General features: G+C 63.5%; 1 protein-coding gene across 1 annotated transcript; it reads left to right on the top strand.

Moving 5' to 3' along the window:
* Positions 1 to 129: 129 nt before the first annotated feature.
* On the top strand, positions 130 to 13492 carry SOCS7 (suppressor of cytokine signaling 7). Its single transcript, XM_054517432.1, has 10 exons — positions 130 to 1039; positions 5316 to 5380; positions 5962 to 6066; positions 6332 to 6433; positions 6881 to 7011; positions 8044 to 8212; positions 9241 to 9369; positions 9521 to 9656; positions 10460 to 10608; positions 11094 to 13492. The coding sequence occupies exons 1-9, from the start codon at positions 210 to 212 to the stop codon at positions 10578 to 10580; spliced, it is 1788 nt and encodes a 595-aa protein (XP_054373407.1). The 5' UTR covers positions 130 to 209; the 3' UTR covers positions 10581 to 10608; positions 11094 to 13492.
* Positions 13493 to 22223: the final 8731 nt, after the last annotated feature.

Consider the following 22223-nt stretch of genomic DNA (forward strand, 5'->3'; position numbering starts at 1 on the left):
GCTCGGGGGCGCGGCCTCCACACCGGGGAGGGACCGCAGCCACCGGGAGAGGCGGGACCGGCACCGGGGGGCGCGGCCAGCGGCGGAAGCGCGGGGGCGGGGCGGCGGCGGCGGCGAGGGGGGGGCGCCGCGGCCGTGCGAGGGCGGCGGCGGCGGCCGCCGGTGCCGGTGCGGTCCCGGTCCCCGCGGGCCATGCGGCGGCCGTAGCCATGCAGCGCGACGGGGATGCGGCGGCGGCCGCCGCGGCCTCGTACCGGGTGCTCAGCCGGCTGCTGGGCTATGGCACCGGGCCGGAGGCGGGCGCGGCGGGCGGCGCCGGTACCGGTGCCGGCGCGGCGGGCGCGGGGCCCGGCGGCGGGGGGCGGCTGCCGGGGGCCGGGCCGGCGCTGCGCAGCCCGCGGCCGCAGCTGATGGTTTTCCGCAACGCGGCAGCCGAGGGCCGGCCCGGCGAGGACTGCGGCCCGGCGGCGGCGGCGGCGGCGGCGGCGGCGGCGGCGGGCAGGGGGGTCCCGGGGGGCGGCGGGGCCGAGCTGTGCCCGCGGCACCGCTGCGCGCTGGAGCCCAAAGCGGCGGCGGGCTGGGGAGCGGCGGCGCAGAGCGGGCTGGAGCTGCAGCTGGCGGCGCTGGGGCTGCGCCCGCCGGGGCTGGGGGCGAAGGGGGCGGCGGGCGCGGCGGGCACCCCCTGCCCGTGCCTCGGGCCGCCCGCCGGCGAGGAAACCAGCGATGCGCTGCTGGTGCTCGAGGCGCTGGAGCCCGACGAGGCCGGCAGCGGCTCCGAGGACGAGCCGGGGTCCCCCGGGCGCGGGGCCGCCCGTGCCGCCGGCAGAGCGGCAGCCCCGGGCCCTGCACAGCCGCCCGCGGGCACCGGCACCGGCCCCGGCGGCAGGAAGGGCTCGCTCCGCATCCGCCTCAGCCGCCTCTTCCGCACCAAGAGCTGCAGCGGCGGCTCGGCCACCGGGGACGCCGCCAGCGCCGCCGCCTCGGCCGGGAGCCTCACGGATGTGTGCGGGGCCCGCGGCCGGGAGCAGGAGCCGGGCAGGTACGGGGGCACCGGGCTGCGATGGGGGGGATGCCGCCCCCGGGGGGGCAGCGCGGGGTGTCCCGGGGTTGTCCCGGGGCCGTGCTGTGATGCTCTCCCGGAGGGGGGTGCGGGGCTCCGGGGCCATCCCGCCCCACAGGGCCGGGTTGGGATCGAGCTCTCGGAGCGGCTGCCGAGGCCTCGTCGCTCACTCGGGAGCGCTGGGGCCCGGGAGAGGCCGGCCGAGCAGGGTCGCGCTGATCCAGGCCTGCATCCCTGATGGGGATGGCGGAAAAACCTCAGGGAGCGGCACCGGGAGCGGGGCCCGGAGCATCAGTCCCGCGAGGAGCGGCTGCTGTGGGGGCTCAGCTGTTCCTCCCTCCCTGCAGGAGGAATCATTGCCAGCCCCAGCTTGGCTGGGATGGGGGCACAAATCCCGGGATTTCTTGGGGTGAGACCTCACAGATCCCTCCTGTCTCTCACCCCTGTTCCAGCAGGGCAGGAGCTGCTCGGTCCCGGCTGTGCCCAGTCCAGGGCTGCTCCTTCACTGCTCCCCGAGCTGCTCCATCCCTGCTCCCCAGGGCAGCTGAGGGGGTGCTGAGGGGTTGCTGAAGTGGTGCTGAGGTGGTGCTGAGTGAGGTGGTGCTGAGTGAGGGGGTGCTGAGCCGGTGCGGAGCGGGTTGTGAGTGGTGCTGAGCCGGTGCTGAGGGGGTGCTGAGGTGGTGGTGAGTGAGGGGGTGCTGAGCCGGTGCGGAGCGGGTTGTGAGTGGTGCTGAGTCGGTGCTGAGGGGGTGCTGAGGTGGTGGTGAGTGAGGGGGTGCTGAGCCGGTGCTGAGCGGGTTGTGAGTGGTGCTGAGCAGGTGCTGAGCCGGTGCTGAGGGGGTGCTGAGCGGGCGGCAGCGCCGGGCGAGGCGGTGTCCGAGGGGGGATCGGGGTGTACCGGGGATGTACCGGGTGTGTACCGGGGCTCGGGGTGTACCGGGGCTCGGTGAGTACCGGGGATGTACCGGGGCCCGGTGTGTACCGGGGCTCGGCGTGAAATAAACAGGGCAGGAGACTTTCTCTCCTTCTAATGCCTCTATTAAAAGTGCTCAGCTCAAGATTGGGAAGCCCGACGGGTCTGCAGTCTCCACCCTCTTTCCCAGGGTGACTCGGAGGATGTGCGCAGCTTTGTCCACTAGGGGCTGATCTGGGGGTTCTGTTCTTGCGGGATCAGGAGAGCGTGACCCCGACCTCGACTCTTTGCTCCCTCCCGGCTCGTGGTCTTGGTTTCAGATGATGTCTTTGCTCAGGGTGAGGGGCAGCAAAGGTTCTCAGCATCCCTGCAGGCTCAGCGCTCTGTTCCTCACGTCCAGACATCACTCTAATTTCTTAATTCTGTATTGTCTCGTTGTTTTTGGGGTCTTTTCGGTAAGTTTGACACTTCCCATGGCATGGTGGTCCCGAAGTTATTTTGCACTTTCTGATGCCCCCGTCCCTTCCCCGCGCTGTGCGGGGAGAAGAGCCATTAACTTAGCCCTAGCCAGGGCCTGTACTCTTACAAAAGGAGCCATTAACTACAATGACTTGTGATGATAATAACAAACAGGTAGAACTTCACTTTGCCAGCAACTCGTCGGACTCGTTTCGCAACTCTTTTTTTCACAAAAAAACTGGCAGATTTTTGTTTATAACCTCTGTGCGCAGGGTGCGCACCGAGGCTCGCTGTGTACCGGGAGTTTCCCGGGGCTCGCTGTGTACCGGGTGCGTACCGGGTGCGCACCGGGGCTCGCTGTGTACCGGGAGTTTCCCGGGGCTCGCTGTGTACCGGGTGCGCACCGGGGCTCGCTGTGTACCGGGAGTTTCCCGGGGCTCGCTGTGTACCGGGATTTCCCGGGGCTCGCTGTGTACCGGGTGCGCACCGCGGGCGCCGCAGGCCGGGGCGGGCCCGGAGGTCTCTCCGCAGCGCCCCCTGCCGGCCGGGGCGGCGGCGGCGGCTGAGGGGCCTGAGGGAACAGAGATGTGATCCTGAGTGGTGCTAAGCCGGGTTAGGAGTGGTGCTGAGCCGGGTTAGGAGTGGTGCTGAGCCGGGTTAGGAGTGGTGCTGAGTCCGGTCCTGAGTGGTGCTGAGTCCGGGTCTGAGTGATGCTGAGCCGGTGCATGGTGGTGCTGAGCCGGTCCTGAGTGGTGCTGAGCCTGGTCCTGGGTGGTGCTGAGCAGGGCCCTGAGTGGTGCTGAGCAGGGTCCTGAGTGGTGCTGAGCCGGGTTCTGAGTGGTGCTGAGCCTGGTTAGGAGTGGTGCTGAGCCCGGTCCTGAGTGGTCCTGAGCCGGTGCATGGTGGTGCTGAGCCGGTGCATGGTGGTGCTGAGCCCGGTCCTGGGTGGTGCTGAGCCCGGTCCTGGGTGGTGCTGAGCCGGTGCATGGTGGTGCTGAGCCGGGTTCTGAGTGGTGCTGAGCCCGGTCCTGAGTGGTGCTGAGCCGGTGCATGGTGGTGCTGAGCCCGGTCCTGAGTGGTGCTGAGCCCGGTCCTGGGTGGTGCTGAGCCGGGTCCTGAGTGGTGCTGAGCCGGTGCATGGTGGTGCTGAGCCGGTGCATGGTGGTGCTGAGCCCGGTCCTGAGTGGTGCTGAGCCGGGTTCTGAGTGGTGCTGAGCCGGGTTCTGAGTGGTGCTGAGCCCGGTCCTGGGTGGTGCTGAGCAGGGTCCTGAGTGGTGCTGAGCAGGGTCCTGAGTGGTGCTGAGCCCGGTCCTGAGTGGTGCTGAGCCGGTGCATGGTGGTGCTGAGCCCGGTCCTGAGTGGTGCTGAGCCGGGTCCTGAGTGGTGCTGAGCCGGGTCCTGAGTGGTGCTGAGCCTGGTCCTGAGTGGTGCTGAGCCGGGTTAGGAGTGGTGCTGAGTCCGGTCCTGAGTGGTGCTGAGCCGGTGCATGGTGGTGCTGAGCCCGGTCCTGGGTGGTGCTGAGCAGGGTCCTGAGTGGTGCTGAGCAGGGTCCTGAGTGGTGCTGAGCCCGGTCCTGAGTGGTGCTGAGCCGGTGCATGGTGGTGCTGAGCCCGGTCCTGAGTGGTGCTGAGCCGGTGCATGGTGGTGCTGAGCCCGGTCCTGGGTGGTGCTGAGCAGGGTCCTGAGTGGTGCTGAGTCCGGTCCTGAGTGGTGCTGAGCCCGGTCCTGAGTGGTGCTGAGCCGGGTCCTGAGTGGTGCTGAGTCCGGTCCTGAGTGGTGCTGAGCCGGTGCATGGTGGTGCTGAGCCTGGTTAGGAGTGGTGCTGAGCCGGTGCATGGTGGTGCTGAGCCGGGTCCTGGGTGGTGCTGAGCCCGGTCCTGAGTGGTGCTGAGCCGGTGCATGGTGGTGCTGAGCCCGGTCCTGAGTGGTGCTGAGCAGGGTCCTGAGTGGTGCTGAGCAGGGTCCTGAGTGGTGCTGAGCCCGGTCCTGGGTGGTGCTGAGCCGGGTCCTGAGTGGTGCTGAGTCCGGTCCTGAGTGGTGCTGAGCCGGTGCATGGTGGTGCTGAGCCTGGTTAGGAGTGGTGCTGAGCCGGTGCATGGTGGTGCTGAGCCGGGTCCTGGGTGGTGCTGAGCCCGGTCCTGAGTGGTGCTGAGCCGGTGCATGGTGGTGCTGAGCCCGGTCCTGAGTGGTGCTGAGCCGGGTCCTGAGTGGTGCTGAGCAGGGTCCTGAGTGGTGCTGAGCAGGGTCCTGAGTGGTGCTGAGCCCGGTCCTGGGTGGTGCTGAGCCGGGTCCTGAGTGGTGCTGAGTCCGGTCCTGAGTGGTGCTGAGCCGGTGCATGGTGGTGCTGAGCCCGGTCCTGGGTGGTGCTGAGCCGGGTTCTGAGTGGTGCTGAGCCCGGTCCTGGGTGGTGCTGAGCCGGGTCCTGGGTGGTGCTGAGTCCGGTCCTGAGTGGTGCTGAGCCGGTGCATGGTGGTGCTGAGCCCGGTCCTGGGTGGTGCTGAGCCCGGTCCTGAGTGCTGCTGAGCCTGGTTAGGAGTGGTGCTGAGCCTGGTTAGGAGTGGTGCTGAGCGGGGTTATGAGTGGTGCTGAGCCGGTGCATGGTGGTGCTGAGCGGGGTTATGAGTGGTGCTGAGCCCGGTCCTGAGTGGTGCTGAGCCCGGTCCTGAGTGGTGCTGAGTCCGGTTAGGAGTGGTGCTGAGTCCGGTTAGGAGTGGTGCTGAGCCGGGCCAGGATGGGTCCTTAGGTGGTTTCTCCTGGTGAATGAAGTTTCTCCTGGTGGGAAAGCTTCTCCTGTTTTTCCGCCTGGAATTCTGCTTCTTCCCTTTGGGAATTCCGAGTCCCCTCATCTCTCCTCAGCCCATTTTCCGCTGTTTTCCCGCACAGGAAACACAGACTGACAAGAACCCAAAGTGCCTTTTCCCCGGTTGTGTTCAGCCCCCTCTTCACAGGTGAGGATTTTGGGGGGGTTTGTGCGAGTTTGGGGTTTTTTGTTTTGCTGTGGGATGAGCCGGGAATGGGGAATTTGACTTCTGTGGGACCCCATACTGGGATCTCTGGTGTCCCTTGGTGCTGCTGGCCTCAGACCCTAAAGGAGACCCCAAGGAGAGGATGTGAGCCCAAGGCCCCCAGGAAAGGAGCTGCTTTTCCTCAAAGGAATCTGCAGAGCAAAATCTGGAGATGCCAAATTTTTACTTTAATTTGGGAGGTTGATTTCATTATTTATTGGTTTATCTGATTATTTTTAAAATTACTTTAAAAATTTAAATATTTTTTTTTAAATGGTCGTGTCCCTGGTGCCACACATGGATCAGCTCTGCTCTGTCTGGAAATTCCACGCTGGGAAAAATCCTATGGAGCCTCCTCATCCCATCCAGCTGCTAGGCTTGGGGCAAATTCACTCAAGGCGTCTTCAAAGACAGACAAATTTATTTTGGGAGCAGCAATCGGGAAAAACCTCCCAAACCCTGTGGAATTCCTTTCCCCGTGCTCATCCTGGGTCCTCACTGGGCTTTTCCCTCTCCTCTCCCAGGTGAGACGGTGTCACTGGTGGACGTGGACATTTCCCAGCGAGGGCTCAGCTCCCCTCAGCCTCCGACCCCTCCGCCGCCGCCCCGCCGGAGCCTCAGCCTGCTGGGTACTGCCCTGGGATGGGCCCTGGAAACCTGGGCATGGTCCCTGGAGCCCTGGGGTTCATCCCTGGAGCCCTGGGAATTCCAGTGCTGAGAAAGGGATCCCTGTAGAACCCAAACCAGAGAGGAGGTGCTGCTTGGAATCCACAAATTCCCTTTTCCAGGGTCTGGGGCTCCATGGGGAATCCCCAAATTCCCTTTTCCAGGCTGTTTCCCAGGCTCTGGGGCTGCTCTCTCTCTGTTTCCTGACCTGTCTCTGCTCTCTCCTAGATGACATCAGTGGGACGCTGCCTCCGGCTGTGCTTGTGGGGCCCATGGGCTCTTCCCTGCAATCCTTCCCTCTGCCTCCGCCTCCTCCGCCCCACGCCCCAGGTCAGCTCAGCTTGGCCAGCCCTGCCTCTGCCCTCCTGGAATTCTGCTTTTCCCCTCTCCTGGAATTCTGCTTTTCCCCTCTCCTGGAATTCTGCTTTTTCCCTTTGGGAATCTCCACCTTTTCCCCTCCTGGAGTCCCCACTTTTTCCCTCCTGCAATCTCCAGGTGCTTCTGGGTGACAGTGACAATGATAATGACCCCGGCTGTGTCTGGGTGACAATGGCAGTGACCGTGACCCTGGGCTGTGTCTGTGTAACAGTCACAGTGACCCTGGCTGTCTCTAGGTGACAATGACAGTGACCCTGGCTGTCTCTGGATGACAGCGACAATGACAGTAACCCTGGGCTGTCTCTGTGTGACAGTGACAGTGACCCCAGCTGTCTGTAGGTGACAATGACAGTGACAGTGACAATGACAGTGACCCTGTCTGTCCGTCTGTCCCTGCAGACGCCTTTCCCCGGATCGTGCCCCTGCGTCCCCCCGAGGCCCCGGGCCAGCCGCCCCCCCCGCACCTGCAGTGTCCCCTGGCCCGGCCTGACCCCAGCAGCTTCGCCGCCAGCCTGAGGGAGCTGGAGAAGGTACCAGGGACAGGGGGAGAATCCGAGCCCTCGGGGACTGGGACTGGGAATGCGGCCTCTCAGAGTGTGGGATTTGGGATTCTGACCCCTCAGGGACTGGGATTTGGGAATGCGGCCCCTCAGAGTGTGGGATTTGGGATTCTGACCCCTCAGGGACTGGGATTTGGGAATGCGGCCCCTCAGAGTGTGGGATTTGGGATTCTGACCCCTCAGGGACTGGGATTTGGGAATGCGGCCCCTGAGAGTGTGGGATTTGGGATTCTGACCCCTCAGGGACTGGGATTTGGGAATGCAGCCCCTCAGAGCGTGGGATTTGGGAATGCGGCCCCTCAGAGTGTGAGATTTGGGAATGCAGCCCCTCAGAGTGTGAGATTTGGGATTCTGACCCCTCAGGGACTGGGATTTGGGATTCTGACCCCTCAGAGTGTGGGATTTGGGAATGCAGCCCCTCAGAGTGTGGGATTTGGGAATGCGGCCCCTCAGAGTGTGGGATTTGGGAATGCGGCCCCTCAGGGACTGGGATTTGGGAATGCAGCCCCTCAGAGCGTGGGATTTGGGAATGCAGCCCCTCAGAGTGTGGGATTTGGGAATGCGGCCCCTCAGAGCGTGGGATTTGGGAATGCGGCCCCTCAGGGACTGGGATTTGGGAATGCGGCCCCTCAGAGTGTGGGATTTGGGAATGTGGCCCCTCAGAGTGTGGGATTTGGGATTCTGACCCCTCAGGGACTGGGATTTGGGAATGCGGCCCCTCAGAGTGTGGGATTTGGGAATGCGGCCCCTCAGGGATTGGGTTTTAGGAATCCGGCCCCTCAGGGTTTGGGATTTGAGAATCCATGATTTTGGGCTCCAGGAAAACCTTTTCTGAGTGTGGAAGGGGGGTCTGGATCCCCTCTGTCCCCTCAGGGCCTGGCGTCCCCGCGTCCCTCAGTCCCTCAATCCCGGCCGCCCACACCGGGTGCAATTCCCATGGGGATCGGCTCCTGGGAGCTTTCCCGAGGCGATCCCTGTGCAGCCGCCGCTCTCTGTTCCCAGTGCGGGTGGTACTGGGGCCCCATGAACTGGGAGGACGCCGAGATGAAGCTGAAGGGGAAACCGGACGGGTCCTTCCTGGTGCGGGACAGCTCCGACCCCCGCTACATCCTGAGCCTGAGCTTCCGCTCGCAGGGCATCACGCACCACACCCGCATGGAGCACTACCGAGGTGAGACATTCCCGGGATCCCTGGGATCCCTGGGCTGCCATTCCCAGCTCCAGGGGGTTATAAATCACCCACACACCACACCCGCATGGAGCACTACCGAGGTGAGTGATTCCTGGGATCACAGAATCCTTGGGATAGCATTCCCAGCTCCAGGTGCCATTCCCAGCTCCAGGTGATTATAAATAACCCACACACCACATCCACATGGAGCACTTACCGAGGTGAGCCATTCCCAGAATCCCAAATCCCTGGGGTGCCATTCACCAGCTTCAGGAGGTTATAAATCACCCACCACACCTGCATGGAGCACTACTGAGGAATAAAGAGCTGGCGGTGCCCTGGAAAAGTGGATTTAAAGGAAATTCTGACAAATGGAGATTTTAGGGAGAATTTATTCCTGGGAAGTGTGGTCAGGCGTTGGATCAGGCTTTTGGACCCTGGAAGTGTCCAAGCCTCACATGCATGTGGCACCTGGGGACACGGTGACACCGCTGTCCAGGGGACAGCTGGGATCTTTCCCAGCCTGCAGAATTCCCGGATTTTGGTGGGAGGAGGGGGTGTCCAGACCCACTGGGAGCTCTGATGTCCCCAGCTCCAGTTTCATCCTGGGCCACCTGGCAGGTCAGGTGACAGCACAGGGACAAAGGGTGACCCAGGGCCTAATTAACAATCCCCTTAATCAAGGAGCAGGAACATGAAACTGCTCCCATGGAAAATGATCCCAGGCTGGGAAATGGGGACAGCAGCACCTGGAGCTCCAAGGTCACCTTCCCTTGGGAATGTTGGGATGGAGAAGGGACACTCCAGAATATGAGAATATTTAATTTCCTAAATATAATAATATTAACTTCACTAAATATAAGAATATTTAATTGATTAAATATAAGAATATTGAAAAGTTATATTCTCCCCCTGTTGATTCTGTGGTGGTGCTGGGGAAGCTGCTTTCCCAAAAATTCCTTGGAATAACTCCCCTGTGCTTTCCCAAAATTCCCCTGGAATAATGGGAATTCTTTCTCTCGTGGAAGGGACCTTCAGCCTGTGGTGCCACCCCAAGTTTGAGGACCGCTGCCAGTCCGTGGTGGAGTTCATCAAGAGGGCGATCATGCACTCCAAAAATGGGAAATTCCTCTACTTCCTGCGCTCCCGGGTCCCAGGTGAGCATGGGAATGGGATGGGCCAGGTGAGCCCGGGAATGGGATGTTCCTGTGATCCACGTAAACCTGGGAATGGGATGTTCCAGGTGAGCCTGGGAGCCTAATCCTGCCTAATCCCGATCTCCAAAATCTCCTTTTTTTCCCCCAAAAGGTCTCCCTCCGACGCCCGTCCAGCTCCTGTACCCCGTCTCCAGGTTCAGCAACGTCAAATCCCTGCAGCACCTTTGCCGCTTCCGGATCCGGCAGCTGGTCCGGATCGACCACATTCCCGAGCTCCCGCTGCCCAAGTGAGTGCTGGGATTCCCCCGTGGATCATCCCTGGAATTCCCTCCCTCCCTCCCTCCCAGGCAGCGGGAAGGGATCTGTGAGCTCAGATCCGGGAGGGAATCGTTGGCTTTTCCAGCTTTGGGGTGGCGGGATCGATGGCCTGTGGGTGCAGTGGGAATTCTGAGCAGCTTGGGAATGAGGAATTCCCTGCTGTGCCAGAGCTTTGGGAGGCAGCTCCTGTTTCTTTGGAGGTGCTGGGAATGTCAGAGGGGCTTTGCTCTGGGAATTTTGGAGGGGTTGTGGCTCAGGGATCCAGCTCTTCCCATCGTTTTTCCAGGGAAGAGGCTCTGGTTGTGTTTTGGGAATGTTTCAGAGGGGCTGTGGTTCAGGGATGAGGTTGTTTCTGGTGTTTTTGCAGGGAAGAGGCTCTGGATGTGTTTTGGGAATGTTTCAGAGGGGCTGTGGTTCAGGGATGCGGTTGTTCCTGGTGTTTTTGCAGGGAAGAGGCTCTGGGTGTGTTTTGGGAATGTTTCAGAGGGGCTGTGGTTCAGGGATCCTGCTGATCCCGGTGTTTTTCCAGGGAAGAGGCTCTGGTTGTGTTTTGGGAATGTTTCAGGGGGGCTGTGGCTCAGGGATCCTGCTGATCCCGGTGTTTTTGCAGGGAAGAGGCTCTGGTTGTGTTTTGGGAATGTTTCAGGGGGGCTGTGGCTCAGGGATGCGGTTGTTCCCAGTACTTTTCCAGGGAAGAGGCTCAGGTTGTGTTTTGGGAATGTTTCAGGGGGGCTGTGGCTCAGGGATGCGGTTGTTCCCGGTGTTTTTCCAGGCCCCTGATCTCCTACATCCGCAAGTTCTACTACTACGACCCGCAGGAGGAGCAGTACCTGTCCCTCAAGGAGGCGCAGCTCATCTCCCGACAGAAGCAGGAGCCCGAATCCTCCACGTAGCGGAGCCGGAGCCGCCCCGGCACTGACGGTGCGGGAATGGTCCTGGAATGGTCTGGGAGTGGTTCAGGAATTTTCTGGAGGTGGTCTGGGATTGGTCCTGGAATGGTCTGGGATTGGTTTCGGAATGGTTCAGTAATGATCTGGGGGTGGTTCAGGAGTGGTCGGGAATGGTCCGTGGATGGTTTGGAATGGTCTGGGAATGCCCCAGGAATGGCTGGGAATGGTGCCTCATCCCAGGATCCAACCCTGTTCCCTCAGAACCCCCCTGGAGAAGCCGTGGCTGCTCCCTCGGGCGTCTTTTACCATTCCCAAACTTCTTCTGGAGAGGAGAACAAGGTTTCATGGTCTTCTAGCATTCCCAGCTTTCCTTGGGAAGGGGAACAAGGCTTCCTGGCCTTTGACCATTCCCATCTTTCCTCCTGCTCCTCCCTTGTTCCCATTCCCTCTCTGCCCCCGCGGTGGGATCCCTCCCAGTCCCATCTGATCCCAGTTCCCGGTGTTTTGTCCCGGCAGGGATTTGGATGTTGCCCTCCTGCCATGGTGGGGAGGAGGCTGAGCTGCTGCTGCTGCTGCTCCTGCTCTTTTCCTGGAGGAGAGGGCCCAGCATTCCCAGGAAACCCAGCAGAGCAGGATCTGGAGCCCCGGCTCCTGGGAGAAGGAATCCCGGGGGGACCCAGCCCGGCCCCGCGGGGTCCCCGCGGAACAAAGAATGTCACGGCACTATTCCCGAGTTTTCCTGGAAGCTTTCAGTTTGGACGTCTCTGGATTTTTATTTTTTGGTTTTGGATTTTCAGCGTGAGGAAAAACTGAGTTTTTCTGATCCAGCCGGATTTTCGGATCCCACCTCAGGAATTTCCAGGTGGGGGAGAGGGAGGGAAAAAGGGGGAATTCTCTGGGAAGATCCATCTGCTCCCAGGCATCGTGGCAAGGCTTTGATCCTCTCTGGAGAGCTGCAAACGGAGCCAGGGGGATGGAAGAACCCCTGGGAATAAACAAAGTGCGGAGTTCTGAGCAGCTCCACAGCTCCCCCACTTCCCAGGATTTGGGAAAAGAGATCCAAAGCCTCCAGGAGTGGCAGGAGCGTCCTGGGAAAAGCTTGGAGCCGTGGAAGAAGGAAGGAAGGAAGGAGGAGTGTGGGCTGTGGTGGTTCCCCTGGAGCCCTGGGAAGGTGGAGGAGCTGCTGCTGGAATTGCTGGAGCTGCCCCTGGATCCTGCAGGGACCCCAGACCTGGGATGGGCGCTCCCCAGCCTGTCCCTGGTGGGTTCCAGAGGCTGGGAATGGAGTGATTCCCCCTGGAGGATCCTCCTGGAGCAGCTCCCTCCTCTCCCTGGGACACCAGGAGCAGCCAGTCCAGGAGAGGTTTGGCTCTTTCCCTGATTCTGGGCACAAATTCCCTCCCTCAGCCCTTGGGATCCCGGGCTGCTGCTCCACCCCCCGAGCAGGAATTCCACGGGGAGAATTCTTCCCTGCTGTGTTTCGAGGAGCAGCATTCCTGGGAGTGCTCTGAATCCAAGGAATTGCCCCATCTTGCTGGATCTGAGGATTCCCCGGAGCCCTGGGAGCTGCCAGGACGATCCCAGTCCTGGAATTCCTGTGGATTTCAATGGAAAAAATTCCAAGCTGCTTTGCCATAAAAGGTGCTACAAATCCTACCCTGCCTGCCTCCTCCAGCTGGGATTTGGAGGGGAAAAAAACCCACAATCCTTAAAAAAAATTCCAGGTTTCTGGGTGAAACTGAGCCTGAACATCCATGGAAATACCTCATGGGACTGTGTGAGGGAAAACCTTCCCAAGAACCAGGCCTGCTCCAGCTTTTCTTCCCAAAAAAAAAAAAAAAAAATAAAAGAGACCTTGGGAAAAAATAAAAAAAAAGGAAAAATGGATCAGGGATGGATAATGGGATGCAGGGAATTGGGAAGGTGAGAGTCAATCCAGGGAAAATCCAGGGAAATTCCTGTTCTCTCCATGGAGTGGTGGTGACAGCATTCCCACTCTTCTTTGGGAATGGGAGAGGTTTGGGAAGGGGAGCAGCGGATCAGGGAAAAGCAGAGCTGGGGTTTTTTGGGGCTTTTTTTTGCCATCCTGGGGAGCTCCCAGTGTCCCAAAATCCACCTGGGCAAATCCCAGTCCTTAAAAATCCAGCCTGGGGTGCTCCCAGTGCTCCCAGTGCAGGGCTTCACCCCAAATCCCAGGAATTTCACGGGATCCAGCCTCACCTTTGGAGGAGGAATGAGCAGATTCCAGCAGCTCCCAGGGCAGGAGATTCCCAGGATTTTGGGAATAACCCTTTGGAATTTAAAAAAATAAAAATGCAGCTTTTGCTTAATTTTATTTTTATTTTTATCCCCCCCTTTTTTTTTAATTTTTAATCTTTTTTTTTGTGTGTGTGCTTAATTTATTCAAATAGTGGCTGTATAATTTATTTTCATAAATATATGAGAAAAGTTACTAAATGGTTAAAAAAATAATAATAAAAAAACCAAACGGACTTTGCAGGCCAATCTTTCAGATTTAATGAAAAAAAATTAATTAATAATAATAATATTAATAATGATGGGTTTTGATATGAACCACAAATGCACTTTTGGGTGTGTTTGGTTATTTTTTGGGGTGGGGAGCTGTGGGGTTTGTGTGTAAATATTGTATTTATAGGCATGTTTGGCCTCTTGTGGGGGATTTTAGGAACTGCTGGTGTGGAATTCCTGGATTTTGGGGGTTTGGGGATTTTTTGGGGTGGTTTTTTTTTTCCTACAGGGTCAGCCAGGAAGAGCTGACTTGGTGTTTGTAAAACTCATTTTTAGCGTCGATTTTTGCGGGTTTTTTTGGGGTTGTTTGGGGTTTTATTTTTTTGCTGTGGGAGGGGCGGGAAGGGAAGAGAGAAAGGGTTTGAAATAAAAACCTTGGAAATTGTTGGATGTTTCTTGTGGTGAATTCCGAGTCCCTGACCCCCTCCAGGCCCCTTTTGCCTCTTTTTTGGCATCCTGGCACCCCAAAACCCATCAGGGATCTTGGGATGCCCCCATGGCTGCTCCCAAAACCCAAAAATAAATTTGGGGGATTTCTGGGTGCCCCCCCGGCTGCTCCCAGTACCCCAAAACCCTTCAGGAAGCTCCGACTGCTGCCCTTGGCTTCTCCTGGCACCCCAAAACCCATCAGGGAGCTCTGGGTGCCCCCTGGGTGCTCCTGGCACCCCAAAACCCATCAGGGAGCTCTGGGTGCCCCTGGGTGCTCCTGGCACCCCAAAACCCATCAGGGAGCTCTGGGTGCTCCTGGCACCCCAAAACCCATCAGGGAGCCCTGGGTGCCCCCTGGGTGCTCCTGGCACCCCAAAACCCATCAGGGAGCTCTGGGTGCCCCTGGGTGCTCCTGGCACCCCAAAACCCATCAGGGAGCTCTGGGTGCCCCCTGGGCGCTCCTGGCACCCCAAAACCCATTCGGGGGGAGCCCTGGGTGCCCCCAGTTCCCCCACGGATACTGGGATGCTCCTGGTGCTCCCAGTTCCCGCATCCCCGTGGGGTGGGCTGAGACCCCAAGGGCTGGAGAAGCCCAAATTCCCCTCCTGCCCCCCCAAACCCCCTCCCCAGCCCCTTCCCCATTCCCGTCCCCCCAAATACCCCTCGGGCCATGCAGACCAAAGGCGGTGGAGCGACACAATTGGGAATGGGGTGGGTTTGGGCTCTCAGGGATGGGGGCGAGGCCAATTTGGGGTCCCTTTGGAGGTTTAGGGTCCCCGGGATAGGGAATGAGGCGGATTTGGGATCCCCGGGATTGAGAATGGCGCAGATTTGGGGTGCCCAGAATGGGGAATGCGGCAAATTTGGGGTCCCCGGGATGGGGCAGATTAGGAGTGCCTGGGATAGGGAATGGGGCAGATTTGGGGTCTCAGGGATGGGGGGCGGGGGCAATTTGGGATCCCCAGGATGGGGAATGAGGCGGATTTGGGGTGCCCACAGCCCGAGGAAGCTTTGGGGCCGTGCTGAATGCGGGACCCCGGGAATGCTCCAGGAATTCGGGGCCCCGGGACGCGCCCACGGCCCGGAGGAGCCCGTGGGGACCCGGGGCACCCCCTCGCTGCCCCCGGGCCCCCCAGAAAAAGCCGCTTTTGTGCGGCCGCCCCCGAGCGGGCCTGGACAGCGCCCAGCAGGGCCGGGGTTTTATTTTTACCTCCTGATTAGCATCAGAAAGCGGCGCGGCCCCCGCGGGCGGCGCGGCCCCGGACAAAGGGCGCTTTCTTCCCGCTCCGCCCGCCCCCGACCCCAGCCCCAGTCCCGCGGGTGCTGCTTCCCCCGGGACCCCCGAGAGCAGCCCCGGCCCCCGCGGGGTCAGCGAGAGGGGCGGCTGCTGGGGGTGCCCACCCTGTGGAAAAAATCCCGTTGGGTGGCGGGGTGTTGCTCCCCGTCCTTAAATCCCACCCCAAATCCCACCCCAAATCCCACCCCAAAATTCTGTCCCTCAATCCCATCCCCACATCCCACCCTTGGCCAGCTCTGCCCCAGCCACGGGGGTGGGTTTGGGGTGTCCAAACCCCCAGTTTGGGGCTGGGTCCTGTGCGGGGTGGGGGCGCTGCCCCTCCTCGGCCCAGTGTGCTGAGGGGAGTGTGGGAACGAGGGAAACTGAGGCACGGGGGGGGATCAGTCCAAAGGAAACTGAGGCACGGGGTGGGGAGGGAATGAGGGAAACTGATGCACAGCACGGGATCAATCCAAGGGACACTGAGGCACAGCCCGGGCCAATGCAGCCGGGGCCATGCTGGGGATGGGTGGGCATGGTGCCCACTGTCCCTGCTGTCCCTGCTGTCCCCGGCCGGGCGCTGGCAGTGCCCCAGGGTCAGCGCTGGCACCGGCGCTGCTCCGAGCTAACATTTACCCAGCCCCGAGGGCTTGGCTGCCACCCCGGGAAAGGACAGGCCAGGGGCCACCAACCCAGCCTGGGGGCACAGACAGTGCCACTGCCACTGCCACCGTGCCAGCCCGGCGCTGGCACTGCCAGGGAGAGCCACGGGCCCTGGGAAATGGGGACAGGGAGGGAGGGATTGGGGATGGATGAGGGAGGGATGGATGGATGGAATCGAGGGATGGATGGATGGATGGATGGATGGATGGATGGATGGATGGATGGATGGATGGATGATGATGGATGGAATCGAGGGATGGATGGATGGATGGATGGATGGATGGATGGATGGATGGATGGATGGATAGATGGATGGATGGATGGATGATGATGGATGGAATCGAGGGATGGATGGATGGATGGATGGATGGATGGACAGATGGATGGATGATGGATGGATGGATGGATGGATGGATGGATGGATGGATGGATGGACAGATGGATGGAATCGAGGGATGGATGGATGATGGATGGAGGAGGGAAGCAGCGGGATGGGGCTGCCGGGGTCCCGGGGGGGCCGTGCGGAGGGGCGGGAGGGGAGGGCGGCGGCGGGGTCCGGGTGGGGCCGGGGCCCCCTCCCGTCGCCGCTCACATGACGCCGCTCCCGGGATGCGCCGGGCGGCGCCGGGCGTGGGCGGCGGCGGCGGCGAGAGGCGGCGGCAGCGGGACCGCACCGGGGCGCGCCGGCTCCGCCACCGGCACCGCCACCGGCACCGCCACCGGCACCGCCACCGGCGCCGACACCAGCACCGGCAGCGGGACCGGCCCATGGCCCGCGGCCGGACCGCCGCGCCCGCCCCCTGAGCGGCCCCATGGAGCAGGTAGGAGCGGGACCAGGATAAGGAGCGGGACCGGGAGCGGAGCCGCCGCGGCGGGGACCGGGCGGGTCCAGCACCCACAGGCGCGGCGCCGTTCCGGGGGTCCGGCACCCCCGGGGACCCCGCCTGCCGGCGGAGGGACCCCACCGCTCCCCACCTGCGGCCGCTGCGCTCCCCACCTGCTGCTTTCTGCCCCACCCACCTTCCCCCCGCGTCCCCGCCGCCCGCCTGCTGCCCCAGCAGCACCTGAGCCCCGCCGCAGCATCGCCCACCCGGGACCCTCGGTATCACCGCCCTGAGAGCCCCGCGCCCCCCGTGCGCCTCACCCAGCCCAGGTGTGCCGCGGGACCCTGTCCCTGTCCCTGCCCTGCCACCGCCTCCTGCCACAGCCCGGGGCGGGTCCCGCCCGCGATTTGGGGAGGGGGTTTCTGCTGGAAAGGGGCTGGAGCCGCCGTGGGGTGTGGAAAAACCCCGGGGGCGTCCTTTGCTCTGTGTCCCCATCCCGTTATTCACCGGCCGCCGCCTCCAGCCCCCGTCCCGCTCCGGCCGGGCTGTGCTGCCCCTCCTCGCCGCCCACTCGGGGCTGGGGGTCTCTCGGACTCCCGTGCCGTGGCTCTGCGTGGACAGGAGGGTCCCTGGGGCGGGGGTCACCCCCTCCCGGCCATCCCTCCCCAATTCCGGGGTCCATCTCCCTCCCCGCAGCCCCCGGGACTCTGCCTCGTGTTCCCCCCGCCTCGCCCATCGCTCCGGCTCAGCGCAGATCCCAGCGCAGGATTTGATGCCTCGTGGGTGCCCCGCACGCCCCGAGCCTCCGGAGGGGCTGGGGCAGCGCTGGGGCCCCGCGCGGAGGCGCCGCTGCGGGCACGGCACGTCCCCAGCTCTGCCCGCACGTTGGGGACCGCGTGCTGCAAAATCCACCCCCCCTCCCCGAGCCGCGGCGGGGGGGGAGCCGGGGCGCCCCGGCGCGGCCGCGTCACCCACCCGCCACCACCGCCCCCACCCCCAGCCCGGACCCCCGGCACGGCCCCGCGCCCCCGGCAAAGCCAGCGCGGGGAGCAGCGTCCCCCGGGGGCTGCGAGCGCCCGGGCCCCGCTGCCGGCTGCGATCTCCCCGCTGGAAAAATCCCTTCCTCTCTTCCCACATCCAGCTGCAATGCAGAGGAGCTCCCGAGCCGCCCGCACGCCTTCCCCGCCGCCCTGATTGGCGGCGACGCCTCTGGAAGGGGCCGTGGTAATTTTAGGCCGTGAGCGGCAGCAGGTTGGCATGTGCCCGCCGGCACCGGGCACGGCCGGGAGGCTCCTCCGGCAGCGCTGCCCGGCCGCCCTCCCTGCTCCCGGGAGCGGCCCGCGGCACCGGGGATGCTGCGCAGCGCCCGGGGCTCCCCGAATCCCGGCAGGATCGCGGCCCCTCCCTGATGTGGGATGAGCACGTAAGTCCTCGGCGCCCCCCCGCCGCCCCGCCCGGCTCGGCGCTGCCCCGCTGCCGGCGTTCCCGGCTCGGCGCTGCCGGCCCCGAGCCCCCCCGGCCTCGCTGTTGTTTATCCCGACGGCCCCGCTGGCGGGCAGGGAAGGAGGGGCCGGGGCCGTAACCCTTTGGTCTGGCCGCCCGCTCAAAATGGCTTCGTGCGGCCGCCGCCGCCAGGGAACGGGAGCTGCCGGCTGGAAGCGCCTGCCTGGAGCCGGGAGGGCGCTGGGGGGGACACCCGGCGAGACCCCCCCCAGCTGGGCAGCCGCGGGGTCACTCTGCGCGCCCCGCCCCATCCCGCCGCCCCCCCGGCTCCTCCCCGCGCCCCGCTTTTGCTTTTCTTCATTTTAATTCCCGGGATTAGGTTAAAACCCATCTTCCATCCAGGCTGGATTCCCCTCTCGCTGCCTTTGTCTGCGGCGCGGAAGCGGCTCCGCAGGGAGCGGCGGGCGGGGGGCTCCTGCTCCACCCCTGCTCCCCCAGACCCGCTTCTGCTCCCCCAAATCCTCTCCTGCTCCCCCGGACCGCTTCTGCTCCCCCAAATCCTCTCCTGCTCCCCCAGATCCGCTCCTGCTCCCTCGGATCCCCTCCTGCTCCCCCAGACCCGCTCCTGCCCCCCCAAATCCTCTCCTGCCCCCCCAAATCCTCTCCTGTTCCCCCAAATCCCCTCCTGCTCCCCCGGACCCGCTCCTGCGGCCGCCGGGATTTGGGGTGGGGGGCTCGAGCAGCGATGGCTGTGCCCCCCAAGGGCCGCGGGAGGGAGGCAGGGCGGTGATTTTCGGGTGGATGGTCACGGAATGGGGCGTGGGGGAGCCCTGGCGGGCGTGAGCCGCGGTCCCGCCCCGCCCGTGGGGACCCAGGGGCGCGGTGTCCCCGGGGGGCTGCGGGGTGCGGCTCGGGAGACAAAGAACGGGGATTCCTTGGAGCGGGGAGGGAGCATCTGGGGCACGGCGGCACCCGCGCCCTGGGGACACCTGTGGGGAAGGTGCCCGGGGGCAGGGATGGGGCTGGGGGCTCTCCTGGAGCCCCCCTGGCTCTGCACCCCAGGATGGGGCTCAGCCCTCGCTGTGTCCCTGTCCCTGACCCTGGGGTCAGTCCCTGTCCCTGCAGGGCCAGCTCAGGTTGTGTCACCTCCTGGGTGGCACTGGGGACACCAGGAGGGCACTCGGGGTGCCGGGATCCACAGCTGGGTCCTGCCGGGGCTGTCGGGGCTGGACGTGGCTGTGTCCCCTCGCGGGGGGACACAGCAGGAGGGACCCCAGGAGTGGCGCTGCCGCAGGGGATGGGAGCGGGTGGCACGGCTGGAGGAGGCCTCTGCTCGTCCCACAGCCTGTCCTCTGGGCAGGGACAGACGGACGGACGTTGGTCAGGTTGGCCCGCGGTGCCAACCCCAGCCCGAGGGGACATTTCCTGGAAAGTCCCTCTGGAGAGTGGCCAGCGGGATGGAGCAGCTGGGATGGGCAGTGCTGCGTGGCCGGGCAGGCAGAGGGCAGCCGCTGGCACACCCCAGGGAGGGGACAGCGGACAGGGACGTGTCCCATGCAGGGTCTGGGGACATTGTGCACCCCCTGTGGGTCCTGGGGGTGCCACACTTGGGGGCTGAGGGGGCCTGGCTGTGCCCTGTGGGGAGCAAATTCCCATCACTCCCATGCCGCTGTTTGTCCCCTCCTGCTCCCAAGGACAACAGGGGACAGCAGTGGTGGCAGTGACCCTGTGGGACCCCTCAGTGCTGGCACCCACATTTCCAGAGGGAAACCCCCCCCATCCCACCCCTGGGTGCTGTGGGTGCCACCATCCCTGGGTGACCCCTGTCCCCCCCTGTTTCCTGGATGTCCTTGGCGGTCCCATCCCTGCTCCTGTCCCTGGTGTCCCCTGCCCGTCCTGGCTGGAGTGACACAAGCGGGAGCTGCCACCCCGTGAGCGGGTCCAGCCCCCGTGGCCCCGCTCCAGCCCCGAATTCCGGCGGCTCGGGCGTTTATTTGTTCTGGGGGCGCCGCGCCTGCCCCGGAGCCCGCAGGAAGTTGTTGTTGACACGGGATTTTCTTAATGGTGTCACGGAAAACTCGTGCTTGGCAGCCGCGGTGTCGCGAGCTGGCATTCCCGGGATCACGGGGTGGCACAGGCTGGCATTCCCGGGATCATGGAGTGGTATGGGCTGGCATTCCCAGGAATGTGGGGTGGCACGGGCTGGCATTCCCAGGAATGCTGCTTGGCACGGGCTGGCATTCCCAGGATCACGGAGTGGTATGGGCTGGCATTCCCAGGAATGCTGCTTGGCACAGGCTGGCATTCCCAGGAATGTGGGGTGGCACGGGCTGGCATTCCCGGGATCACGGTGTGGTATGGTCTGGCGTTCCCAGGAATGCTGTGTGGCACAGGCTGGCATTCCCAGGAATGCTGTGTGGCACGGGCTGGCATTCCCGGGATCACGGTGTGGTATGGTCTGGCGTTCCCAGGAATGCTGTGTGGCACAGGCTGGCATTCCCAGGAATGCTGTGTGGCACGGGCTGGCATTCCCGGGATCACGGAGTGGTATGGGCTGGCGTTCCCAGGAATGCTGTGTGGCACAGGCTGGCATTCCCAGGAATGCTGCTTGGCATGGTCTGGCGTTCCCAGGAATGCTGTGTGGCACAGGCTGGCATTCCCAGGAATGCTGTGTGGCACGGGCTGGCGTCCCTGAGGGCAAACCTGGGATCAGGCAGGGGAACGCCCGCTCGCTCGGGACTCGGGGAGCGGCTTGGGGCTGGCAGTGACGCGGGGACATCGCCTGGAGGTGCTGGAGCCCTTGGCTGCGTCCTCCTGGAATTCTGGGGTGCTCTGGGGGTTTGTTCCAAGCCCCACCTTTGTCCCACACGTGGAGCTGTGTCCCTGTTGGGGACAGAGGGGGGACAATGACACCTGCCAGCAGCGGAGGAGCCATCTCGGGGCGCTGTGGGGGGAAAATGGGAGACGATCCCGCTGTGCCCTGCCCTGAGCCCCTCCCTGGGCTCATCTGCCCCGATGGGCCCTGCTGGCTCCTGCCCTGTCCCTGTGGTGGCTCTGTCCCCTCCTGCCCTGTCCCTGTGTCCCCAGGGGTTGTGGCCGTCATTCCTCACAGTTTTCTTCCCCTCCTCCCACTTTCCTGTCACGCGTGGCTTCATTTCCCTCCCAGAATTGTCCCTCACACCATCCCAGGGCTGGTGCTGAGTCCTGGCTGTGCCACAGGTGACTCAGGTGACTCAGGGCTCGTGTCATGGCATTGATGTCACCTCCTGCCACCGCAGAGCCTTTCAGGTGCCATTTGCACCCCGGAATTCGGCTGTGGGATTTGTTTCCTCAGCAGTTTCTCCACACTGGTTTTGGGATGCTCTGCTGTGTCCAGGTGGCCTGAGCCAGGCCAGGCCCTGCTGGCTGTCCCCATGCTGGCTGCCCCCATCCGTCTGTCTGCCAGGCCAGGCTCTGTCCGTCCGTCTGTCCAGCTGTTTCCCACCCTCGCTGTTTACTTTCCCCGCAGCTCTGTGTCAGCCTTTGTCCGTCAGTCGGCCCCGACCCAGCTGTTTCCGTCCCCCTGTCTGCCTGTGCCAGTCCCCGTCACTGCTGTCCCTCTGTCCTGGCGTTTCCTGTCCGTGTGTCCGGCAGTGCCCGGCCTTGGCCTCGCCCTGCTGCTGCCTGTCCGGCTTCCCCTGCCCTGCCTCTCCTGGTGTCCCTGTGCCAGCTGCCCTGTGCCTGCCCTGCTCAGCTCGCGGTCCCTGTCCCTCTGTCCTGGCTGCTCCTGGCCTGGGTGTCCCCTGCCCATGGCTGGGTGGCACATCCCTGTCCCCATCCGCATCCCACTCCATGCCTGGCCTGGTTTCTGGGTGTCCCTTGTGTGGCCCTGGTCCCCAGGAATGTCCCCTGTCCATCCCTGGCTGTCCCATTCCTGTCCCTGTGTGTCCCACTCCTGTCCCGGTCCCTGTGTGCCCTGTCCTGGTCCCTGGATGTCCCTCCCTGTTCCTGGGGGGTCCCTTGCCCATCCTGGTCCCATCCCTGGTGCCCGCTCTGGTGCCCATCCCAGTGCCAGCTCGGTACTGGTTCCTGCTCTCCTGGTGTCGGTGTCGGTACCCGTTCCCACCCCACTGTCCCGGCGCCGGTTCCCGTTCCCATCCCGGTGCCGGTTCCAGCTATCCTGCTTCCGGTTCTGCTGTCCCGGTGCCGGTTCCCGTTCCCGGTGCCAGTTCCGCTGCCCCGGCGCCGGTTCTGCTGTCCCGGTGCCGGTTCCTCTGTCCCGGTTCCCATTCCCATCCCGGTGCCGGTCTCGCTGCCCCGGCGCCGGTTCCTCTGTCCCGGTTCCCGTTCCCATCCCGGTGCCGGTTCCCGGTCCCTCCCCGGTGCCAGTTCCGCTGCGCCGGTGCCGGTCCCGCTGTCCCGGTGCCGGTGCCCGTTCCCACCCCGCCATCCCGGTGCCGGTCCCTCCCGCCGGGCGGGCCGTACCGAGCCGCCCCGCGCCCC

This window comes from Molothrus ater, chromosome 27 (genome assembly GCF_012460135.2).
Source record: "Molothrus ater isolate BHLD 08-10-18 breed brown headed cowbird chromosome 27, BPBGC_Mater_1.1, whole genome shotgun sequence".
Classification (NCBI taxonomy): Eukaryota; Metazoa; Chordata; class Aves; order Passeriformes; family Icteridae; genus Molothrus; species Molothrus ater.